We start from the raw sequence: 19,704 nt of genomic DNA on the forward strand, positions 1-19,704 counted from the left end.
ATATGAACAGTATCGAATATTTGAGGCTTTGGACCTTGCACTTGTTTGCCGTTTCGAGAGATTGCGTGAAAAATATCCACGATATGTAACACGGATATAATAAGATGAAGAAAAGTCGTATAATCGAAATATATATTTTTAAAAGAAATTAAAAAATAATCTCCGATAATCGTTGAATATAAAATTATTGCGTTAATTTCAATGATTGCAAAAATATAAAAGAGAATAATTTGATGAGAATTATTGTGATTGAAAAAGGAATAAGCATTTCGAGATAAAAAAAATATGAAAATTAAGCTTTCTATAAATGAGAATGAATCGATTCTCTCTTTCCGTGCTGAAAAAAAGGAAAAAAGCCACCTGGATTACATCTTTGAAATTATTCTAAATTTTCCCGAAGCATTGTTCAAACGATACTCGAGGAGTGAGAGAAACTCCAAACTGCTTAAAGCGTAATTAAGGGGCGCTTTGAAAGACGACTTCTTAGCTCGGCGCATCGTTTATCAGCGTGCTCGTGGGCTTGCTTAGAAGGGACAGAGATAATAAATTAACGACGGAGTTTCTCTCTAAGCGGCTTAATTGCTTATGAGGGTGTTTACCAGGGCCCTTGGGCTGCTTTCGCTAAACGCAACAGGCGCGAATAAGCGTCTGTACCAAGATTCTGCGCGGCATTAATGTAGATTAATGGAAAACTTTGCTAGCCATTTTGGCTGCAACTTTTCCTATTACTTGGCCGACAGTTTTCACGACGAGCTATCGACGATTATAAATGAATCCACGGTCCTGACTTTAGCAATTCCCTTATTTCTTTTTCATCCATCGGACGGAATCTCTCCTTACTACAAAAACTTGGAGAAAGAGACGTTGATTCTTATTTTTTCCATTTATTTTTTGTCAAAGTTGGATACATGTAAGAAGAAGCAAAATATAGGTGTATAAAGTCACTTTCTCAACGAAAATTCCAAAGAATCATCAAATTGGAATAAAACGCGTTTCCGTTGTTGCTTTACGTAATAATTTTCAGAAATATTTTGCTGTCGCAAATTGTATTTCATCGCTTAGAAATGTATTTTTCGCTCGAAAATAGATATTAAAAAATATTGGAATAAAATAATCTCTTGTTTTTAAAAAGGGAATCACTAAAAATACTCGTATGCAAGTAAATATAATAAATAAATAGATGATGTAAAATAAAAGATATATATTACTTTTCTAGGTATAAAACATTCGCCCGGATTAGAAATATTCCTCCATGTAACGATGAATCCGATTCACGTCTTTTCTTAACTTTATTCGCTTGTCAACGCTTGTCAACGCTTGTTGTCGCTCTGAGCAGTGAAAGGATAACGTTTAATACTCCCTTCCCCGCACGTAAGCCCGTGCATACAATCGCATACACGCATAATGATCCCGACAGACGCAACACGCCTGTACTTTTCTCGGACCGCCTTTGTACAGCGTACACAAAATATATATAAAAAATAAGTGTACAAAATAATTGTACAAACACATTTAGAAACATTTTCTCGTCATTCGCACCCTCCCTTAAGAATAACGAGCATTCTTAGCGAGTGGCGTTAATGTGTTTTCACCCCTCGGGACGGTATTTCGAGGGGTAGTTTTAATATTGCTCTCGCATCGTCAGAAAATGCTCCCGCCACGTCAGAAAATGCAGCGGCATGTGACGGGAGGGAGAGGGGAAAAAGCATGTCCGTAGCGGCATCCAAATTCCGAGCTATCCGAGCTATTTGGCTGCTTCGAACGAGCGCGTTTGAATATCGTGCGATATATCGTGCGCGATAACGCGCAAGTTGGAGCGGTCGTTTATGTATCAGATGCCAAATAGTTATTGCCAAATAATTTTGCGTCAAGGGTATGGAGGAAAAAATTGTGGGGCATTCAGGAATACAGACGATGAATACGGATAAATAAAGAAAATAGTTTTCAAACGGGAGTAACTTTGAAGAATACATGAAATAGAAATGTAATCCGCGTAATTGCGGGCGCTCAAACACGCGACAAGAGTTTAAAACGACTAGAGAACTAATAAAAAGGAACGTAAATGCCAGGCCAGGCGACTTGGCCATTTTGCATTCCGGAAGCGAATACCGCACGGCGGGCGATAATCGTGAATTAAGAGGCGCCGGCTAATCGACCCACCCACCCCTTTCAATTTCCATTCCTGGCTTGTAAAACAGCGCCCTTGCCGTGTCGCCAGAACGACGGAGGAACGAAAGAGGAGGAGAGAGATTGTCTCCGGTGATTATGGGTTTCCGGAGTTGTTTGCATTTAGGAAGCCATCAACGCTTAATCGCATTCCTTCCTGCCTCGGGAAATTGCAGTTTTCGGCAACGAAAATGGAGAAAGGAGAAAGGGCGGGTTATACAACGACCGCCATCTGCCCTTTTCGCGCATACATCGACCCCCGAGGGTAAAAAAGTAGCGCCGCGACGCGGAATTCCGCCGGCGAGATTGCGCGAAAAACGCGGCGCAAAAATTTGTTAAATATCTCTGCGTCGAGCGAGCGGGTAAATTTAGCGAATGGCGGCTTTTTGCGGCCCTTCCTCCGGGCTTTGCCGGCAATTTTTAATCAAAGACCCTCGCGTTCGATTAAAAAATACACGATAATATACGGATTACAAAGTATATATCGTATATTACAAATAAAATAATGTCACGAACGAAATCGAAACGACAAATCGGCCATTTTTTCAAAGTTTAATTGCGCAACAACAAATACACGTTTCTCCTTTTTTCTTTCTCTTTTTCACCGATACATCGAGGGAGAGAGAGAGAGAGAGAGAGAGAGAGAGAGAGAGAGAATACCGGTTGCGGAGCGAAAATGCTTTGCGCGGGAATAAACCGCGGGGGTGAGAAAAAGGCGGGACGGTCCTTCGAGAGGGAATAATGAAATTAGAAGCGTCTGCCGCAACCAAGACGAGGGGCGAGCGAGGGGGGAGCGACAAGAGGGTAAAAAGGACGGAGGTAGCAGGGAGGTTGCCCGGAAGCGTCTCGTCGAGGCCGAGCAAAAATAATCGAATCGCCCCGCGTGGGGTTGCACTGTCCAGAATAAAGTTTACGTTTCAACCTCCCCTCTGCCCGCGTGTACTTCAACGCGCGCAACCCTCATCTTTACCCTCCCTCCAGCCCCCGTTCTCCCTCGTTCTTCTCGAGTTTCCCTTCTCCTCGACCGCCATCCTGTTGTCTCATATTTCCATCTTTCTTCTGGAATTTCCAGAAGGCGTGACCACCCTTTACCTTTTTGCGTCTCGCTCCGGCTCCCGGAGAGATCCTCCCGTGAGATTCCCACGAGGATGCAGCGGAATAATAAAGGAATAAAACAACTTGGAAATGGATGAGAGGGTCACTCCTCTTCCCTCTTGCTTGTCCGCTATTTGTTTTCACGCTCTCGCGGACAACGTCGGCCGTCTTTTCCGACAGCACGGAGCGCTGAATTCTCTCTCGCATCTCGACAAATTTCACAAATAAAATGTGTGACTTTAAACCAATTTTTGACAACGGGAGTAACCGACTTGAAATTTATCACGTCTAATCTTGGAGCGAGGGTACAACATGTTGTTGTAGCCAACCCTCTGTATACTCGTATAATACTTGACAAATAATATCCAACAATTACGTACTTTTATTTACTTTTTACGACGTTACTTTCGAGAAAATGTTGGGAAAAGAGACGAGAAGGAATCATAAAAATACATATTAAAAATTCAAAAACTAAAACGAGAGAAAATTCTCATTACGCAAGATTACATTTCCCGTATGTATCTTTTATATACATTTGTATTTTAAAGGAATATGTATTTGAAACGCTTTTATACAGAAAAATTGAAGTTTCATCGTCGAGCAGATCGGTGTATGCCGCGCTTCGAAATGAGGAAAGAATCGAGAATGATTTATGGGGTGTATGCAGATGTTGGCGTAACAATATTATTGTAAACTTTGCCGATTGCGGCATTGTCAGGGAGGTGGATTCATCGAGCAACGCGGAGCAAACGCGCGAATAATGAGGGGTAGGTTGCATTTATTCACGCCCGTCTTTGTCGTCGTACATTTTTCAACAACGAGCGGACATCCCGATACTCGAGAAGGGGAGCGCGAAACGACTCCGAAAATGAGAAAAGAATTACCAGCCGTCTCGGCCGCGTTTTGTTCGCGACGTATCAAGGGGAGATTCGAATCGTCGTTATTAATGAGTTATTAATCGACACGTGTAATCACGGTGCGGGCAAAGATTGAAAAAATCGGAATTTGACGGTTAATAAAATTAAACGATCGATATATTAGAGAGACAAAATATGTGTAAAAAACCTGTACTGCAAATTCGCATCTTCGTTTGCGCACGGTTGCTAATAAATTTGAAATATTGTGCGGGAAAGGAAGAATTTTACGTGAAAAAAAAGTGATGAAAGAACCTTGGGAGTACAAGGCTGAAAAGGAAAATGAGGCAAGAGAAACAAGGTGAAAGAATGCGCGCGATATCGCAAAGGATAATATTTAAGGATTACTCTCCGCCTCGCGAACGCGAGCTATTCCGATCCATTAATATCGCTCAGCCGGCAAATTGGATTAAAGGGAATCCATTTAAAGGGATATTAGGGAGGATCCGATCGCAAAGAGGACCGCGCGCGTCGAGGTCTTTCGCGATTTCTTTTCGCTCGCAAGAATGAACCGCGGGATCGAAATCTCGTTCCTCCAACAGTCGACGATTCGCGTCGAATCGGAATCGAGTGCCGATGACTTTTGCTGTAATTTATTAAATGTATAAGACCAAATGTGTAAAGAACGGTTGATCGTGTGGTGATATAGACTATCTACATGTTTATCGTTTGTCAAAGCGCTGTCAAAGCGATCGAGGCGGCATACCATTGCCGCTATAAGAATATTTGCATCATCCAAATACATGTAATAAATTATATAAGAGAAATAAATCATAAAAGCGTTGTACTATACGGGTGCGTAAATTGAGAGAAATTGCGTGATGCGTCGTCTATTAAAAATTTATAATACACACACACACACAACTATTTGGCTAAACCTCGCATCTATTTTTAAGCAGATTCATGCACTTAATTTTTTAGTAGCAATTTATATTTCTTTTCATTTTTTGATTTTTCTCTCCACGTCTCCAACTAATCGGGAAATGTGGATTATTTATCAAAATGGATAAAATCTCTCGCGATTAATAAAGCGAGGAAAAATGTTTCATCCCACCGCAAATATATATCGACCGTTAATATTTTCGAGGGAGAAAACTCAGCCCGGGCGCGCGGGCGATAGAAATGAATATTAGCTCCATTAGTTGCCATTATTCGCCGTCGCGCTGTGAAAATGAAATCGAATTCCAAACACGTTCGGGGGGAAGGGGACCGGCCGGACTTGCCGCGACGACACGTCCTAGGTCCGGGGTTAATTAGCGACGCGGCACGCCGCGATTAGCCGAGCGCGATCGATCCGGAACTGCGTGACGCACGGTTCCATTAATACACCCGGTATGCAGGTGTCCGCTCCGACGCGGATACGTAAGGTATTCGCTATTAACGGGGGTGATGCCGGCGAATTCCAGGTGATGCTCGAGCGGAAGTTCCATTTACCTCGTCTCGCCCGCGCGCGCGCGCGCGCGCGCGCGCCCGCGCCCGAGCGATCGCGATCGCGATCGTTATCGTAATTCGACCAACATCCAAATCCACTTATCGTTAAAAGCGGAATTACGCATCCGTCGAGTACATACGCATCCTTCTCTCTCCCGATCGCGCGATAATTTCGCGACCAAGTCATCGAGTCATCGGGAATTTCGGCCAAACGTAGCGATAAACAATTTTCAGACACGACACGTCAATTTATGTACAAGAGACATTTTCTCCCCCGCTTGATTACGACGACTCGCTGAAATGATCGCGCGCCGCGCCATTTTTCGCTTATCAAAAGCCGAGTTTTCGCGCGCGATAAGGCCGCGCGCGTCACTTTTGACGCGGATACGCGTGCATATATCTCGCTCGCCTCGCCAAACTTCACCGGCTCATCTTGCCGTGTCAGTTTTGCGCGCGGGACCGCGCGCTCTTTATCTCCCGCGCATAATTCATCTCCCTCGCGTTTATTACACGCTTTATTTATGCGCGTTACGCGCGTCGGCGGGGCCGAACGTTTTTTATGCAAAGCGAAGTCATTTTCACGCAACGCGTCCCCCTCCTCTCCCTCGATCGCGTAATATTCGGGAAAATAACTTCCGCCGCTTTTTCCGCGCGGTGAGATTTTCGCCGTAGCGCAAACTGCAGTTACGCGAGAGAACGCGAACGGAATACATTAACCGTTAGATTTTATACATCGTGCCTGGCGTCGTTAAATACGCGATATTGAAGCGTGTACACAGAGTGCCCTAGAAATACCGATTTTTTAAATTAGAATTTTCTCCATCTCTTGGAAACTTGAAAGAGTTAAATCAGATTTTTATCAGGTTTTTTTGCCTCGACAAATATCTCTGCCAAGAAAAATTAACATTATTAATTAAAGCCGTATAGTGTTAGTTTTCCGCGCGCGCGCGCGCGAGAGAGAGAGAGATGTAACATTTCAGAGACAGTGTAACATTTCTCGTAGTAAAGAGAAAATTCTTTCGACAAGAATCTCGAGAAATTTTCTCGCGAAATTACAAACTCGAATGACGGTCGTGAAAGTCGCGATAAATTCAATGCGGCGGTCAAGTCTGATAATTTACCTACCAATTAAAAGAATAACTGTGCCAAAGCGATACAAGAGACGGTAACGCGAGTGAAAATCGCGATGAAGTATCTGTAATGAAACGATGTGGGAGAAACCCGCCTTGATTAATACCGAATAATATTTCTTCTCGCTTTGCGATCGAAGCGATTTCAATATTTCGCCGTCGGACTGCATTACCGTCGTTTATTATACTCGTATACGAGCACGGATGACGAACACGTCGCATCCTCGTCGGCCCTAATGGCGGATCCCAAAGCGCGAAACAAACGATGAGGTTTGACAGGGCGCGCGTAACTCGATACTCGCGATATTTTCGACCCTTCGAGAGGAAATCGATATTAAAGAGCGACACCGGCCGGGAAAGAGAGGGAGGGGGCGAAAGGTAAAGAGATGGCGCGAAATTGAAATTGCAGGAACCCACGGGGCCGAATCTGGAGCGGGGAGGGAGCGTGGAAAAAGAGAGAGAGAGAGAGAGAGAGATACGCCGGCGGGAAAATTGAGCGTTTCACCTGCACCAGATTCCATAATTAAAATCAGTCGGTACTCGCTCGCTCGTCATTGTCCGTACCGTGCGGACGTTCATCCCCGTTCGTCCCTCCTTGCTCCCCGAGATCGCTGTCATCCTCCTCCCTGTCCATATTCAACGACGTCTCTGCGCGCATTTTTGCGCTATTTAACGAGAAAACTTTTCAAATAACATTCGCGGCGAGTCGCGGATTCTCCGCGATCCTTGCCCGCCGCGAGGAAAAAAGAGCCTCGAACGAATCTAATTGCAAGTAACGGTTATTACGAATAATAATACCGTATTTATATACGTTGTTACGTGATTTGGTTGCGCGTATAATTTTAATGTTACATCTGTAATTACATGTATATATTTTATCATCATCATCATCATTACTGTTATTATTATTATTATTATTGTTATCATTGTTAACAATATTATTAGCAATATTGTTGTTATTATGAAATTAGCAATGTTACTATTGTTCCTATTATTATTAAAATACACAGGAGTTATTTAAACGACAGCATTCTAAAATTCCATTCGTCTCATAGCGCTCCTTAATGCGCTTCTTAAAAGGGAAGGAGAGGGAGAATGATATTCTAAAGAACGCTCCGTGCATTCTTCAATCGACTGGAAATGCGGAACTCTTGGTATTTAAGTGGCGTCCTTAGGAAGCAAAGGGATGACGCGGGGGGAATCGGAGAAAGCGGGAAGAGGACAAGGAAGGAAGGAAGGAAGGAAGGAAGGAAGGAAGCAAGGACCGAGTTGCTGCGGGATTTTGAGCGGAGTCCTCAAAGTGCCTCAACGACTCGTTATATAAATTGTCGCAGAGTCCTCGGCTCCTGATACGAGCGCAATAATACAGCGAGAGAGTGGGACTGGATGCAAGTTCGACAATCGGTGGAGTTTCTTCCGGTGGAACAAATTAATTACGCGAATTAAGCCAACGAATCGCATTTTGATAGTGCTCTGCCACAACTTGGTGGTCCACGTTTTTAAAATGGAAACAAATTTGAAAAAAATGCGAAAGAAAAAATATCGAAGAAACATGTTAATTGTTAAAAGTACTGGACACTTTGAAAAATTGATAATTCCTCTTGGGACTTGGTAAAATTATATCGGGCAATTTTTAAACATTACATTTATCAATTACATTACTTGTAGATATTTTTATTCAACAATGTTGGAAAATGTATCGGGAAATATATTTTTCGAAACAATTATCATTCTCTCGAAAATACAATTAAAAATCGTTGAAAAGATGAATGATGGATCGAACAGAAACCCCCTCTCCCCCATTAATGTAACGGAGAATTAAAAATCTGTCCGCGTCTCCCCGGGAGAGAATCGAATGCGATTCGTTCGTTCAAAGAAGAGCCTTCGGTTTCGCTCTAGTTGCCAGCCTTTTCCCTCAGCCCCTTCCTTTCCCGTTCGCCATTCGAAGAAATCTCTCCTTTGTCTCGTCAAAAATTAATTCCTAATCGAATTAGCTTTCATTCCCGGCGCGGCAACTCGTTAAGGAAGTCCTTTGCAGCGTCCTTTGTGCGATTCTGGCGGCCACCCCAGCCCGCTTCTTCCTTGCCCTCGAGTCTTTCGCAACCATAATCGCGTCGAGATAAAAAAGTTTGCACCGTCGTCGAAGAAATTATCGCGGTTCTCTGTTTGTTCCAACTTTTTCATCAAACGAACCGCGCAAAGTTGCCGCCAGCGGCGTCGAGTCGCTCGTCGCTCGTCGCTCGTCGCTCGTCGCGTCTACCTCTTCTTCAGGGGCGAAATCTTATCGCCGACGCGACAGTGCACTCCTCTTTCGCGGACGTTTATTTGTTTTTCCCCAAGTTTTGCCATCTCCGAAACCTGCCCCATCGGATAGCAATAACATAATTTATCTCTTATTCTCGGTTATTCCAAAGTAAAACTTTTCCAGGATATTCCAAGAGGCAAGAAACGACCGTGCGTCGCGGAATAGTTTTAAACGACGATACACAGTTTGGAAGAGGGGCCAAGTTTGGAAAATTGCAAAAATTAAAATCCGAGGAGAATGAAGAGGAAAATGAATTTATATATATATATATATATATATATATATATATATATATATATATATCGCAATTTTATATACACGGGGTCGCGCTAGAATACCCGATCGATTTCCATCCGCCGGAAGTGACGTGTCTCCCCGTCCTCCGCGGGAGCATCTCTCTCGACACGCTAATACTGTTATATCAAAGGTCGGCGGCAAACTTTTAAGTCACTTTTAATGTAAGGTCGACTGTGCCGTTACGCAAACTACTTTCCGCCGCAGGGAGAGAGTATTATTTTCCCGGGCGCTCTCCTTAAACAAATTTTCAACGAGACCCGCGCGGAATATTCTCGAGCACTCTGCGATTCCGTCAGTTAACATTTTAATTGCAAAATTTTATCGGTGGTTGAGAAAAAACACTACTAATTATACCAATTATATAGTACCTCCTAGTTGCGTGTCTTTAACGTCTTTAAGAGTTGCTTCTCCTTTTACGCAAAGCTCGAGCCTTTTACGCTAAGGCTGTCGCGCGAATCGACATTTCTAGTTTCTCACGGCAAAATGATTTACCTGCGACAAGAACACGTCGCACGGGGAAAAGGGGAGGATGGATATCCCGCGCGAGTGGCACGCGCGACCCACATCGACGACCAACGACGCACCAACGTTCGTTTCAGGGTCAGCGGGTTAATCCCCGGAGGAGTGACCGATCCGACCCGGCCACGAAAGGCCCAGGATGCGAAATATAGAAAGTGGGATACGGAGGAGTCCCTGGGATATTCCACTTTCTATCTTTCGCACCTCGAGTCTTTTCTCGAGAAATGTACAGCGCGCAACGAAATCAAGCTCGAAAGCTTTTCATCGATGGAATTTTAATTGAGCAAGATTTCTTACGACGAGATACCAACTATTTTCGTCAATTCAACAATGATATACTCGTATATCTTTAAGGTAATTCTTGAATGAAATGTCGACTCGAAAGATATGGAAGATTAGAAATGTGTGTTTATCCTTTACAGAGAGACCTTGAGTATATTATTAAATCTCCAATATCTACGTACGAGGTAAATCAATCGGTAGCGGGGTAGAAGCTTGCAACGCTAACACAAGTTGGCAATTCGATCCTACGAGAGGACTCCCAAGGGACTAACGGCGAGTTTGTCCCCGTTTCTCGTGCTTCTTTCCACCCCGCCTCGTTTCAACCTCTCTTTTCGGTCGCGCTCGATTTAATTCACTCACCGTGAAGGGCCTTCAGATACGCCTTGCCTGCGTTAATCAGCTGCCTGGCGCCAGGGTTGAACTTGTCCAAAATGTTCTAGAAAAATAGAGAAAGATATTTCACTCGAATATATCCTAAAGATGAAGAGCGACAAACAATTTCTCATTTCTTGAAAGAAGCGTTAAACACGATGCGCGCCTTGCCGATACAAAAGTTGCGGGCAAACGACTTAATAAATCATTGAAATTCTTGTAGCAAAAATATATCGGGCGATAAAATTAATGCCTTAAAGAAATGCATAACGTATTATCTGTTTAAATAGCACAGTTGAATCGAAAAAGACGAGTATGTTATGTAGTGTGTTGGAAAAATTTAGTCGGTGTAATAAAAGTTAAGTTTATTCAATTTGAGAATGTATATTAAATTACAAATCTGTCCGGGAAAAAGAATCCGTTTGCCGACGCGATCAAATATATAAAATATGCCCGTACATGTGTTTCCGAGAAAAAAAATATCTTTTATTTTATTGTAAACTAGATACGTGACGTAGCAGCATAAATTGATGGCAGAACTCTCTGCGACGGTAATTATATTTTTAATAAAATCGATACGCTTTATCGATAGAGAGAAGTTATAATGGACTTTTGATTACGATATAGTGAATAGAGAAATTGTTTAGCAGTAGACAACTGGTAGCGCGATAGCATAAATTGCCTATCAAACTTTAGGCATCCCGCACGTTGACGAAACTTGGCTAGCGGAGTTTGGAATAGGGATAAAAGGGGAATGCAAGATGTAAAAATTAAAATTCTCTTTGCTCGTATCTTTGCATTCGTCCGCTCTTGTATATATAATCTGGCAATTGATATTCCGCTGATAAATCTCGAAGATGTAAAAGGTTTGAAAATTTTGACTGACTTTGAGTCAAGATTTTTCCCTACATTTTCGAAAAATTGCTACAAGCTGAAAACTTTAGCTTCGACTCGATTCGATGGTAAAATCAGCGTAAAGTTTCAAGTGTTTGCAAACTCCTCGCGTGTCTTAATTAAAGAAAACTCGTAGCGCGACTTTCCAAGAATGTAAATTTCGTAATCTCGGGTGAGAGTCAACCTTGATATTTTGTTATTTTCCCGCAAGAAAAAAAAAACACGGATCGCTCCAACCTTGCTTCCTTCAAGGTAGCTTCCGCCATATTGCTTCGACGTCTCGACGGCGTCGTTCCGGAAGTGAAATCTGGTTTGGGGTTTCCTTTCCTTTCGGTGCGTCGCATCGCGTCGCTCGTCCAAGTTAAGCCTCGTGGCACTCACGAGGCGTAACTCTGTTGATGCGGTTACGATGTATCGATCCCGGTAAGAGCGTGACGGCTAAATTAAACTCGGCTCACCCCCGGCCTTCCGTATCGCCCCCGGGCGAGAAGAGGAAAGTCGAGTGTAAGGAGAGTAGAGGCCGTCGCGTGTGCGTGCGTGCGTGCGTGCGCGCGCGCGCGCGCGCGCGTGCGTGTGGGTGGGTGGGTGGCAAGGTAACGATAACACCGTTGATTCGATAGCGCGTCAATTATATTTTCGCATCCTTTTATTCGTATCCGGAAAATCCACGTCATTACGCGAGAGCCAGCGTTTTTCAATCCGCGACTTCATCAACAACTCGTAAAATCGATTCACCGTAGCCCGACCGGTATTTACACATGTACGCATGTAATGTTCAGTGTTTAATTTATACATCTGAATGTATATACGCTTAATCTCTCTAATTGCGTACGAAATTTAAAGCGAAATAATCTCGAGAATTATCCTTCAATTTGCAAAAAATAATTGCGCTCCTTTATATCGTCCGCAAATTTCGCAACATTTTTACAGATATTTAAATAATTTCTGAAAAATATTTCAGCCCAAATCTCTTGACGGAGGGAGAAGCGGTTTCTACAAATTGTAGATTTTACAAATTGTAGATTTTAAAATGCGGAACAAATTTCTGCGATAAAAATAGCTTCGATAACAATGCCTAAAGTATCTTTTCTCGTCACCCTACAAGGTTTGTCATCCTTGAATCTCTTAAGAGACGTTATTAATTAATTCTACGCATCTTTTGAAAAAAGAGACTCGTGGATAAGTAAGTAGCCACAAGCCTCCTCTTGTAAATGTAAACTCTGATAATGTTACGCGAAGGAAAATTTGTGAGCACCTTTGTCGAAGAAAGGGAAGGGGAGCAGCGATCGTGGCGTATAAACCGATACATTCTTATGTAAGTTTGACAGACAGCTGCGGGGCAAAAACGTCGTTGTCGTCGAGGAATGTATACGGGGTGAACGAACGATAGAGAATCGACCGTCTCCTCTCCTCTCCTCTCCGCTCCGCTGCGAGATGAAATATCTCGTAGCGGTATGCGCGCGTACAACACGTACGCAGATACACACGTCGGTCGTGCCCATTAAGTCGCGCGTGCCAGGACTCGACGATGCATTACGCAACGCGATTGGACGCTGGAATTTGCCGTCATTTTCTCGAGCGGGGCTCTCTTTTTTTCAATTCCCACACGTTTCGAAAGAGCGACCGAGAGAATTTTGCGTCGCGAGGACCAACTTTTTCATTACCTTTTCATTATTCCGTCAGTCCCTCGCGAGACGAGGCGTAGCGCACGCGCCATAAATCGGACCGATTTGTTTTCCCGACATTTATAAAAGGGAGGAAAAGGGAGGAAAAGGGAGGAAAAGGGAGGAAAAAGTGTCGTCGCGCGCGGACCATTTACCAAGGCCCATGGCGTCCCATGATCGATAAGACCGCGGCAAATTTAGTCGGCCGATTCCGTTCGATTCGGTTCCGTTACAGTCTAGCACGAGCGAAATGGACGGAGCCCATTCTCTCCGACATCTCTTATTGGCGAACGGCCATTTCTCCGAGAGAGGACAAGAGGAAAGAGAGGAGCGAGACGAGGGAATCCGGAGATGATGTCGAAGCCGATGAATGTCGGCTAACGGGATAACGTTGCATGAATTTCGCCTCTATGTGTGCGTCGATCCGCGTGCGGATTCCTCGTCTTATTGTCGACGGCCACTCCTATACTCGCTTATTACAATCAATGTTTCGCACGTGGGGAATTATCGTCGCATTCTCATATTCGCTTTTTCCTTTATATTCCTCGAGTCGTTATTTTTCTTTAAGAAAGGAAATATACATATTTTCTATCATTTTCAATTTATATCAACTAGGAGGAAAAGAAACTTTAGTACTTTTCGTAAAACTTGCAAAAGGCGAAAAGCCTGCTCGATTAATTAGTCGTGCGACGTAAAACAAAGGAAATATTAATCGATCGTGGAAATAATCGTAAACGCGATCAAAATGATTCCCAGCTTAATAACCGTTCCGTCTCTGTTCAAGGAGAAGCGAGAAAGAGATGTGGGAAAAGATTCGCCAAACGACCCGCTGACCTCCTGAGCGAGGATTTACCGGTGGACGGTCTTGTCCGAGGATTCTCTCCAAGGAGCGAATCCTGCGGTCGTAATTCACCGCGGTTACCGTTAAACGGGGAAAAGAGCCTAACTGCCGCAGCGAACGTACAAAAATGCAACTCGCCTCTCTACTCGAGAGAATGAAAATGGTCGCAGGGTCTCTCAACCGCAACGATTCGCCAATATACGTTATTATATATGTTATTTTAACATCGAGTTGTTTTATAAATAAACGCGTTATGGATTTAGGGAAAATTATCCAAATTATGACGTTCCTTCTTTTCATCACCATTTTAATCACGTTCTATACATTTTTATTACGTAGCCGAGATCAGCGCAACCATTCGCTGTTCGTTTTGCCAACGCGAGAATACTATTCTATTCTCCCGTCATTCACAATTTATACATTTGCATTTCATACGAGGGGAGAGAAATCGTGTCGGCAAACTTGTATCGTTAGAGGTAAAGAGGAAGGAAAACTATCCGCGTAATATCGCGGGGAAAATAAAAATGCAGAGAGAGAGAGACAAGGAAGTTGCGCGTATTCACCTGGAACGACCTGTAGGAGGTGGAAGCGATAGCAGCCGATATACCGTTAGCACCGAGGAAAAGCAACGTGTCGAACCGGTCCAATTTTTGGCGCGCGTAAGCTACGGCGTGTCCGTTTCGCAATCTTATGCACATCTTACGCAAGCCGGAGGTGCGACCGAAGGTCAACGCGCTCGTTTCGACCTCGCTGTTTCCGCGCAAATTGTTGCGTTTCATTTCTTTGTAAAGATACGTGGCTCGACAATTACATTACGACGTATCGACATTGATTGCGTTCGATCGTTGCTTACCTTTTGTCGAAAGCCTGAATCGGCGACGGCAACAATCGCCCCCGATATCATAGAGTAGAATCACAGACGGTGGAAAAAGAAATGTCGCATTCTCTTGCTCGCCGCGGGATTATTACTCGATTACTCATCAAGAATGTCATCCGCAAGCAGCGCCTTTATAATTGCACATACGTTACCGACAGACGACGCCGCGTTTAATCGTTTCGTTCGGGACGAAACGTACGCATTCTCGGGTGCGCGTCTCCCCGACTGACAAATTAGAGACATTCGCGAGCTCTAATGAGTTTCGGTCCTAATTAAGCCCGGACGGACTCGAGCGGAGCGTCAATACGTAAAGTTAACCGAACGCGCGCGAATAATCCGGGAGCGCGCGATAACGCGTATTAATTATCATTAATTGGCTCTTCCGCGGATAATCGCGCGAGCTGCCGTAATTGACGACAAATTTTTCGCGACGCGACGCGACGCGACGACTCTTGCGTCTCTTACGTCTCTCGGAGCATATAGATTACGTACTTGAAAAAAAGAAATTGATAATCTCTACTCACCTTTTTTCCTTCCGCGACAAAATTATACGAAGAGAGATTCTTTCGATATCATTAGCTCTATTTAGAATGTCTCGTAATTGCGATGCGATCAAAAGGAAACGGATGAAAATGAGTCGAGGAGAAAATAAAATCAACATTTTTCAAAGCTTTCTTTTCGACAAAATTAGAAAATTTACAAGTTACGCTATTTTCAACCTGAATAATATAATCTCATCGCATTACGTCTCATCTCGTCGATATTATATCGTAAAAACATTTCCTTTCTATTGAAAGTATAAAAAGCTCCTAAGTATCTCCTGTACAATTTCCTCTGTAACATAATTAGTTTCACCTCGATTAATACTTTTTTGTCTTTAGGCGGAATTCTTCTTAAAGTTATAAAAAAAGGTGGAAAAATTGGATTTTACATTTCCGATTTTTCTTTCGTAGAATCACCATCTTACGCCACGCTAGTTACGAGAGGGAGAGAGAGAGAGAGCGAGAGAGAGAGCACTCGTAGGGGAATCGAAGAAAAAGATTCTCAGGATCCAGGATTCTGGGGATGTTAAAGGGATTCCGGAAACTTTAATTTCCAAACTTGGAATTTTCACGCGCGTTTACGCGGGAGGAAAGGTCGGCGCGTCGAAAATTCATCGCAGAGGAAGGGAAAGCGGAGGGATCTGGGCGGGCCACTTGAAGCGAATCGAGCGAAAAGTTCCCGGCAAAGTTGTTCGTTTCCGACAATGGACCCAAGAAACGAGGAGGAAAGAAACGAAGGCCGCTTCGAAAAAAAGTCCGCGGAGATTTACGCGGACAAGCTCGCTCGAGACGATCGGGAAATTGAGTTTTCCCGAAAGGAGATTCTTCCTCCCCGTGACCCTCCTTGGGGCGCGTTCATTTATTTATCTCTCGCGCGAGGGATGCGCGAGCACGTACGCGATCGAAATGAAATTTTTAATAAATAAATAGCGCGGGCGCGGCAGAAATTCGCCGAGATAAACGCGCGCGTCGGCAAGGACGTGCCCGGTTTCCTAACGAGATAGCCTGAAAATTGCATCACCCCCGACGCCCCCGGCATCCCCCGGCGAGTCGAGATTACGGTTATAACCTGCGAAATTAACGACCTGAAAATCGACTACCGCGCACACGTTTCAGCTTTACCAGAATCAAAAAGTTTACGCGCGCGCGCGCGCGCGCGAATCACAAACATTTTATATCTGGACTATAACAAATTGCTCGGAAAACGAGATGCCGAGCATCGAAAATTATTATTCTCGAACGAGATCTCGCCGAGTCGCTTGAAATTTTGAAGAAACGCGACGCGTACAAATGATTTTTTAACAAGTTTTTATAAATGTTCACCTGCTTTAAAAAGTTGAAAGCCTTCGAATCTAAAAGACCAAAGTCCAAAGCTAACGTAAAGAAAATTGCCTTCGTCACATTTCTCCACTATGCTCGCATCGATTCGATAGGTTAATTATAGGTATTATGATAAAAGGAGAAATTTTTCAGCGATTTAGAGTCCGGGGGATTCAACGTCCCAAAGCTCGCTAGGGCTTCGAGCGGATGGAAAGGTTGTTCCTCGCCCGTCCCGTCGTTGCACCGGGACTGGTTGTGCAACTGCAACGCGGAGCGCAATCGCGATGTACGCGTTCAGACGGAAGGTCGTAGGTGGTCCCAGGTGGGTCAGTCGACCACCTGCTTTCCAGCGGCTTCGCGGAAAGACCGCGCGCTTCCGGCAAAATAAGCATCGCGACGCGACGTAACCCCTGATTGCGAACAATTTCCTCGACGAAACGAGATAACGTTACGTTACGAGACGGACTCTTATTCAGTTTCAATGTTATTTCACAAATTCTTCATTCTTTCGTACATTTTGGGGACGAGATAAATATCGCCCTGTTTTAAATTAATTTACAAGAGATAAAGCAGTAGAGCATTTCTCTTACGTCGTAACGTCGAAACGTGAAGGGGAAGAATTTAGGATGCGGTGTAAAAAAATATGTGATTACACCTACTTTTATTTACGAGTCCTTCAACTTTTTGGCGAGAGAGACAGAGTGAAATCCTTCGACGCGCAAAATCGACCGCCAACATTGCAAATATTTCGCGCTTCTCCAATTGTAACGAGCGCAAAATAGTTTGATTATCTGTGCAACTCGAAGGGCCGTATTTTCAAAGTTGAAAATGCCCAGAGTTCGAGCAACGGTTCGGCGCGAGAAGCGATATCGAAGCGGAATTGTATAGAGCGCGGAATGCGAATGATCGCGCAAAACGACGAGAAAGTCGCTTTCGCTCGGCCACTCGACAAGAGATCAGCAACTTCTCGTGGTGAATTGCGATTAAAACGGGGCCTCGCGAGATGGGATACACAGGGCCGCACTTTCTACGACACGCTACGAGTTACGATCCCAAGTGGCCATCTCCTTACTAGCGATGGTGCATAAGAAAGCGATGCTTTGCGAAACTTTCCAAGTCTCGATCAATTCGATAGACGCTTGACGTTTCTCCATCTGTTTTTCCATATTCCGAATTTCCAAAAACAATATAGCAATTTAAAATTTCGCGTGCAAAGTTTTCGAAACTAACTTTATATCGCAAAGTTTTCAAAAGTTTTCCCGAAACTATATGCTCTGAAAACAAATTGAGGCTTACAAAAGCAGTTTTCTCCTTCGAAAACTGCTTCCGACGTTTCAAAATTTGAGAAACAAACAGATGCGACAAATTTCTAGCTTGAATTTTTCTTATTCAATTACAGATTGTTGTCAACAAACACACAGATTTTAAATATTTATAAAACACTTTATTTCTCAAATAACCGACTATGTCTTGAATTTCTCAAGACATTTCGGAATCATTAAAATTTTGATAATCCGAAAGAGCGCTTCTCGAGCGCTTCGAGAAGCCAACTTTTAAACGCTTAAATTGGCTTGTAAAATTCAAACTACATACATCTCTCTCCCTCCCCGGTGACTCGTGAAGGTAAGAGAAAATGGTCAGGCAAACGGCCCGGCTTAAGATCGTTCGAAACGTTTCGAGAAGACTTGGGAAATGAATCGGAATGCCTAGCCTAACGCGATCGGTCGGGAGGCAATATCGTCGGGTTGGAAACTGTTGTTGGACTATCGCGAGCAAAGTCGGTTACGTCCGATTTGTCGCGGGGTGAACGATCTCGTTATGCCCGATTACAATCCGCGGTTATACAGACGGCGAGGATACAGCCGTATCGTGAAAGCAGCCGGACATCTTTAATTATTAACTTTCTACGCGTCGAACGCGCGGAAAAGTCGCGTTGCGAGACGCGATTTAGTTTAAAAGGAAAATATATTTTCCCCTACTAAACGCAACTGCGTTCGAATTTATTCCAGCCGACAATCTTGCTCGTGATAAAAACGAAATTTTATATATATATAAATAAATTTATACATAAATAAGTAATTAAATATGTTACAATTAATATTATATATTTATTATATACAAAAATTCTTTACCCTTTTCATCAAGAAACACAGGATGAATATTTTCATGTTAAAAACAACCCACTCCCCGAGTCACTTCAGTACTCGATTAACCTTCTCGATCGCCTATAAACTATAAACAGTTACCACAGTTTCCTACATGGCCGCCCATTACCCGCTTTTTCTACCGAGATATCGAGATTTTATCTCGATTATCCGCCATTCTTCCTTTCACCGATCGTTATTACAGTTATGGTTGCAAATTTCTTTGCAACACCGACAAGAATATCTCTCTTTCCTTTGCTGCGGAATTAAAATTATCTTTAAATTTTCAAGTAATATTTGCGCAAATACACGCTCTTCCGTTATATATATATATATATATATATATATATATATATATTATAATTTAATAAAATTTTAATAACTAATTTACTATATAACATGAATATATCAATCATTTATTAACTTAGTAATAATAACATGTGTAACCGATAATAATAATTTTATTAGCTCAACGGTAGTAATATTCACAAGCGAAATCTCCATATTATGCCAATAATATTCTATTAATAATTCACTATATATATATATATATATATATATATATATATATATATATATATACGCATTATGCCACACCGCAATTTAAACATTATTAGCGGCTGCTCGAGTTTAAGCACAATTTTCCGCAGGGCAATATAGTGGCGTTTTCTTTTTTTTGCGCGCATTTCATGCACTTTCTTCAAAGGACTCAATCTTTCGTCGCTTCCGTAAACAGGATGTTTTTTTAACCGTCGGAAAAGAACGCCGACGCTTGTCGGACGACCATTGTCGGATTTATTGCATTTTCGCTTTCACCGCCTCCGCGATCCGCGAGGCCGCGCATTTTCACCGCGGTAAAATTACTACGATCCAATCTTTTTACGCGCGTGCCATCCGTTAAAGCGCGACTC

At 43.2% G+C, this 19,704-nt stretch overlaps 1 protein-coding gene across 2 annotated transcripts in view; it reads right to left on the bottom strand.

Annotated features, from left to right (window-relative positions):
* Positions 1-19,704, bottom strand: part of LOC105250310 (calponin homology domain-containing protein DDB_G0272472) — a 76,382-nt gene that overhangs the window by 36,709 nt on the left and 19,969 nt on the right. For both annotated transcript variants that reach the window (XM_011256328.3, XM_011256327.2), the window contains exon 3: positions 10,500-10,575. In XM_011256328.3, the coding sequence (XP_011254630.1) occupies positions 10,500-10,575 (76 nt within the window). The remainder of the gene's footprint in view (positions 1-10,499; positions 10,576-19,704) is intronic.

This window comes from Camponotus floridanus, unplaced genomic scaffold (assembly GCF_003227725.1).
Source record: "Camponotus floridanus strain SB8 unplaced genomic scaffold, Cflo_v7.5 scaffold272, whole genome shotgun sequence".
Lineage (NCBI taxonomy): Eukaryota > Metazoa > Arthropoda > Insecta > Hymenoptera > Formicidae > Camponotus > Camponotus floridanus.